Here is a 5,983-nt window from a genome sequence, read left to right on the forward strand (position 1 = left end):
CCCAGTCACCGCCGCCGCGCCGCCGCCGCAGTCAGCCGCGCCGCCGCCGCCGCCGCTGCCGCAGCGCGGGCGGCCGCGCGCCGGTAGCAGGGGCTTGGCGAGGAAGCCGCTGAGCCCCGCGCGCTCCGCGCTCCTGGCGGTCGCAGCGCTGCCTTTTAACTGATTATCTTATTGATTTATTTAATTTTCAGGAGCGGCTGCTTGGAGGCACGGGTCTTCTCCTAAACCTGCAGCGACGCCCCCGGCGCGGGCACAAAGGCTCCGACGGCGGCCGGTGGGGGCTGCCAAGCGCCCGGGAGCCGGCGCCAGAGGTCGCCTGCGCGCGCCCTAGCCGAGCCCCGGGCACCATGCCGCGGCGCCTGCAGCCCCGGGGCGCGGGCACAAAGGGCCCTCCGGCCCCGGCCCCGGCAGCTTCGGGGGCCGCCCGGAACGCCCACTCTGCCGCCTCCCGGGACCCCCCAGCGTCCGCCAAGCCGCTGCTGCGCTGGGACGAGGTGCCCGACGACTTCGTGGAGTGCTTCATCCTCTCGGGCTACCGGCGTCTGCCGTGCACGGCCCAGGAGTGCCTAGCCTCGGTGCTGAAGCCTACCAACGAGACGCTCAACTTCTGGACGCACTTCATCCCGCTGCTGCTGTTCCTGAGCAAGTTCTGCCGTCTGTTCTTCCTGAGCGGCGGCGACGTGCCCTTCCACCACCCGTGGCTGCTGCCGCTGTGGTGCTACGCGTCGGGAGTGCTGCTGACCTTTGCCATGAGCTGCACGGCGCACGTGTTCAGCTGCCTGTCGCTGCGCCTGCGCGCCGCCTTCTTCTACCTGGACTACGCGTCCATCAGCTACTACGGCTTCGGCAGCACGGTGGCCTACTACTACTACCTGCTGCCCGGCCTCAGCTTGCTCGATGCCAGAGTCATGACTCCATACGTGCAGCAACGCCTGGGCTGGCACGTGGACTGCACGCGCCTTATCGCCGCCTACCGCGCCCTGGTGCTGCCCGTGGCCTTCGTGCTGGCGGTGGCTTGCACTGTGGCCTGCTGCAAGAGCCGTACCGACTGGTGTACCTACCCATTCGCGCTGCGCACCTTCGTCTTCGTCATGCCGCTCAGCATGGCCTGCCCCATTATGCTCGAGAGCTGGCTCTTCGACCTGCGTGGGGAGAACCCCACACTCTTCGTGCACTTCTACCGCCGCTACTTCTGGCTAGTGGTGGCCGCCTTCTTCAACGTGAGCAAGATCCCCGAGCGCATCCAGCCGGGTCTCTTCGACATCATCGGCCACAGCCACCAGCTCTTCCACATCTTCACCTTCCTCAGCATCTACGACCAGGTGTACTACGTAGAAGAGGGCCTGCGCCAGTTCCTCCAGGCGCCGCCTGCCGCACCCACTTTCTCGGGTACTGTGGGCTACATGCTGCTGCTGGTGGTCTGCCTGGGGCTGGTCATCAGGAAGTTCCTGAACAACTCCGAATTCTGCAGTAAAAAGTGAGCCTCCGCCTTGGAGGAGACTACTGGTTCGCCCATCTGTTTGGAGTTTCTGTTGTTGCTATTGTTGGTTTGTTTTCAAGTTTCATTGTGTTTTCTTCTTTGCTCAAGGAAGGTGCTGCAAAACCATAGGGAAAAAGTTCACTGCTACAAAGGGATCCCAACCCACTGGAGGCTTTGAAGGAGGCTGGCGGGGGTGTTCAAGCGGTAGGGAAATAGTCACTGGTTCTTGCCCTTGGAAAAAATTCAGGTGATGTCTTTGACATCCAGGGATTTCTCAAAGGCAGTGAGTAAAATTCCAAATAAAGCCCCCAAAGAGTTTGCTTTTCCAATCATCTGTGCCATTGGTAATAAGGAGTAGCCCCTGTGAGGTCAGGTACACAATAAAGAGGGTAAATAGAATCCTTGGGAACTTCTATTTCAGTCTGAGGAATGCTTGGATTTGTCACAAGAATGGAGCTTTGTAGGAAACAGGCACAAAGACGCAAACCCAGGGCTTAACCTGCTAGGAAATGCATGGAATGTGAACACAAATTAATTATTTCAAAACGTTTTTCAGATGTTATTTAAATAGTAATATGTACGTTGATTTTTCATAATTTATCAAAGCCTGTGATGTGCACTGAATTTTCTTTGTCACATAGTTTTGAATTTCACAGCCTTCTGCATTGCATACACTTGAACTGGACATCAGGGGAAGCTACTTGAGAGTTCTCAACTACTTTCTTAAACAGTGTTTTCTGAAGGCCTGTGTCATGATACAACTGTGAATTATTCTACCTTAGGGACTCTGGTTAAACTATTGGTGAGGAGCTCGAGTGGTTTGTATAGACCCCAGATTTTTGTTTACTCTAATGTGTTCCACAAAACCCATCCGGTTTTTGTTAGTTTGTTTTGTTTTTAATCTTTTTCTTTCCTTCTCTACTAATTTAAATTGCCACTGGAATAAATGTGCCTTTTGAAGCAATGTCCAAATGACTGGTCCTCAAACGCAGTTTCTTACATGGGGAGAGTAGTAAGAATAAGCTTTTCTTACCTGACTGCAAATCAAGGTTTCATGGTCCATCCAGGAGGGCAGAAGATGGTGTTGGTTTCAAGTTTTTGGTAGGACTGGAAGTAGTTTACAGGAGCATGCAGAGCATTTGTATTCCCTACAAGGACAAAGAGCCAGCCCGCTAATGTAGAAGTGTTCCTAATGCAGCCATGGGAGAAGTTCTAGACTGATGCCATCCATCCTTGCTTAAAATTAAAAATATAATATCCAAGAATAAATGAGGCAGTTTTATTATGAAAGGCAGGAGCGCATTATTGAGTTGTCACTGAAAATTGTGGTTTAAATAAGATTACACTTGCCCAGTTAAACGCTGAAGTTTCATTTGGGTCCAGACTATGGAAATGATTGGCAGTCACCCTAAATCCTTGAAACACTTATGAACATGTCCGTGAGATCCTTTCTAACAAACAGATTAGCCAATGTTATTTACACATTTCTTACAAATGCTAACCTGTAATTGAGATGACCACTCTAGATTAATACAAACCACTGAGATGACTTGTTTAAATACTTATCACACTTCCGGTAGGTCATTTTGTTAGAAGCCAAATAAGTCACTGAATGGGAGTTTTTTTGGTTTTGTTTTGTTTTGTTTTGTTTTGGAGACGTGTGCCTTTATTGGCTCAGCAGGAGGAGTGAGTGGCCGTGATGCCCAGCCAGCTCTACTTCACCGGCTTGTAGGTGATGGAGAGCTTGCCCAGGTAGTGGCGGATCATCCTGGGCTTGATCTCCACCACCTGATTGAAGGTCTTGGGCAGGATGATCATGTCCCACAGGTGCATCTTGATTTTATGATATGACTTAGATCATGCATATGAGGTAGATGAACACTTACCTCAGCACTGGTAGACTGGCGCTTCTAAAACAATTGCTGGTTTTGTTTATGCTTTTAATCACTTCTCTGTAAACAGAGAAGCTCAGCACAATTCCCTGGAGGAACCGGTATCCTTGTGTGTGTTACTTTGCACATAGAAGTTAAATTTATATATGTCTATATTTAATTTAGAACCTCTCATTGAGATTGTAAATACGCTTTGCACAGTTGTTGATGAGTGTCAGTGTATCATCCTTTGTGAAGTGCAAGGAGATTCCTGTTAGGTTACAGAGGCTAATTTGTACTTACCACAGATGTTATTCCTCAGCTGTAACTTAATTCAGTACATGCATTCAAGGACAACTGTGGAAATCAGGATATTTCCACATGCAAATTTATTTGTATGTGATTGTTTTTTCTAGAACCCCAAAGAACATTGGTTTGGAAGCTAGAGAAACAGGTTGAAGCGTATTATGTAGTTTCTTTGTAAAATGGGACCTCAATTTCAAAAGGAGCTTTCAGGAGGAAGACTTCTAGAAAGGATTAATGAGTTCGAGAACAATAACTAAAACACCAAATTTGTCATTTTAATTTTTTGTTGTTCTTCCAGGTCCACAGACAGAATTCTCTTCTTGTCCTGTGTCTTTGACCTTAAGCAGAGGCCACTTAAGGATAAAATTATACCCATATCATTTTTCAGGTGATTATGCTGCATGAGTACAGTGAGATGACACACTTTTTGCCATGCAGGTTTCAGCACCCACTATGTCCCAGAGAGAATGAGGACTCACTTTCTTCTTCCCTTTGCCTTTTCCTTCGTCCACTTGTCTTTCCCATTCCATGTTAGATTTTGTAGACCACATATAATAATGACAAGAGGACATTCTAGTGGAAAACTGGTTTGGCTTCACTTCATGTTTGCAAATAGGTACCATATACACTAGTCAAAGCCAGGGATGATTTGTTAAACTATACGTTTATTTGCTAAATTTATCAAATTTCTTGATGTTTTAGAAGCAAATGTTTACTTTGAATCTCCCCATTTGCATGGAACTATCCAGGTTTATTACATATTTCAAGGTAATGCAGCAATCAGAACAATATATATTTTAAAATATTTTTCACACTTTCCATTTTGCCACATTAAAATTCAGTTTTACTTTATTGTGTTCAGCTGTTTGAAATGTAGGACAAATTATAAATAAGAATTCACTCCATTATCTATGTACAACCTATTTTGGCAGTATAATTTTGAGGCATATTATGTAATATGTTTCATTTTTACTTGTTAGTCATGATCTGGATGACATCTCAAAGAGCAGCCATAGAGTCATGCCTGGAAAATGAAGGTGTTTGACTTCAGTGCCTGTCACCCTGTGGGTTGGTCTCTGGGGCTGACTCAGACTGACTTAGTTGGCTAATGGGGTTCCTTTCTTCCCTGCCCTTCTTGCAGCTCAGGTGAAGAGGATGACCGTCCGAGAGAGAGGAAGTGAGTTCTTTGGTCATGTCATGACTGGCTTGTAAAAATAAATGTGAACTTTTCCACTAGCCATACACTTTCTATAAATAGTCCAGGGAGAAAGTATGGGGCTACAGAGCTGGACAGAGTGGCCTTCACATATTTCCATTCATAAATCCAGCTTGTAAGTGCTTGCAGTCAAAAAACCATTTAGCCTAATTTATAGTGATACTTTGTAGGAATCATTTCTAAGAATGCAAAATTTTGGGACAGAGGTGATTTTTATCGTTTTTTCCTGATTTGGTGCCAACTCTGAGGACTAATAGCAATAATAAACAGGGATTTTTATCTTTAAATCTCTTTGTAACTTTAATTAGTTAATCTGCACAAAGCTATAATAGGAGACAGGGTATGGTGGGAGTTATCCCCATTTTGTCTTCTGGTGGAACAGAGAAGCCCCAGAAAGTCTCTCTGGCCAGGAACCAAACTCTGACCTTGGCTGTAGGCAGAATGCTGTAAGTCCCTGAGTTTGGGTCTCTTTTTTGTTAGCATAAGTGCGATCCGTAGAATCTTACTTCTATTCACATGCTGACTTCCTCAGCAATCAATTTCTTTCTTTTTTCTTTTTCTGTCTGCTCCCAGGCCTATTGTTAAAAATAACTTGAAAATGTAATGTACAATCCAGGTGAGGGGATAGTCGGCATATGTACAGAATTGAAAAACTTATCACTATTATTATGAAAACACTAATAACAGTAACTATTGGAAGATTGGTAGTATTCATACTATTATGAAGAGTGGATCATCCAAAGTGCCTAAATTGTGATGTCCTCAAGTGTCTGAATTTTATAGTGTAATAAAACCAACCAACCAATCATACACATAAGAAGGTAAATGCTTAGATCTCCAAAATTAACTGAGATTAACTAATGCTCTCTAGCCTTTTTCCTCTTTTAGGGTCTTTGTGTTGTAACTTATGAAATATGTCTTAGAAAACATTAATCTGGAGGAAATCATTAAAAAGTGTCAGATGTAAAAAAAAAAAGGAAGAACACACGGGAAGAGGAGAACAAAGAGGCTTAGAGTCAAACAGTCAGAATGGGGCAGCAAGTTCAACTGTGCAGTTAGCCTGAGTTTTAAATTTTGTCCTTAGAAAAGCATGTGAACTCCCAGGGTGTT

General features: G+C 45.5%; 1 protein-coding gene across 1 annotated transcript; it reads left to right on the forward strand.

Annotated features, from left to right (window-relative positions):
* Positions 1-288: 288 nt before the first annotated feature.
* On the forward strand, positions 289-2,450 carry PAQR9 (progestin and adipoQ receptor family member 9). The gene has a single exon (XM_008008837.3). It carries the CDS (start codon positions 348-350, stop codon positions 1,479-1,481), a length of 1,134 nt encoding a protein of 377 aa, XP_008007028.3. The 5' UTR covers positions 289-347; the 3' UTR covers positions 1,482-2,450.
* The last annotated feature ends 3,533 nt before the right edge of the window (positions 2,451-5,983 follow it).

This window comes from Chlorocebus sabaeus, chromosome 15 (genome assembly GCF_047675955.1).
Source record: "Chlorocebus sabaeus isolate Y175 chromosome 15, mChlSab1.0.hap1, whole genome shotgun sequence".
Lineage (NCBI taxonomy): Eukaryota > Metazoa > Chordata > Mammalia > Primates > Cercopithecidae > Chlorocebus > Chlorocebus sabaeus.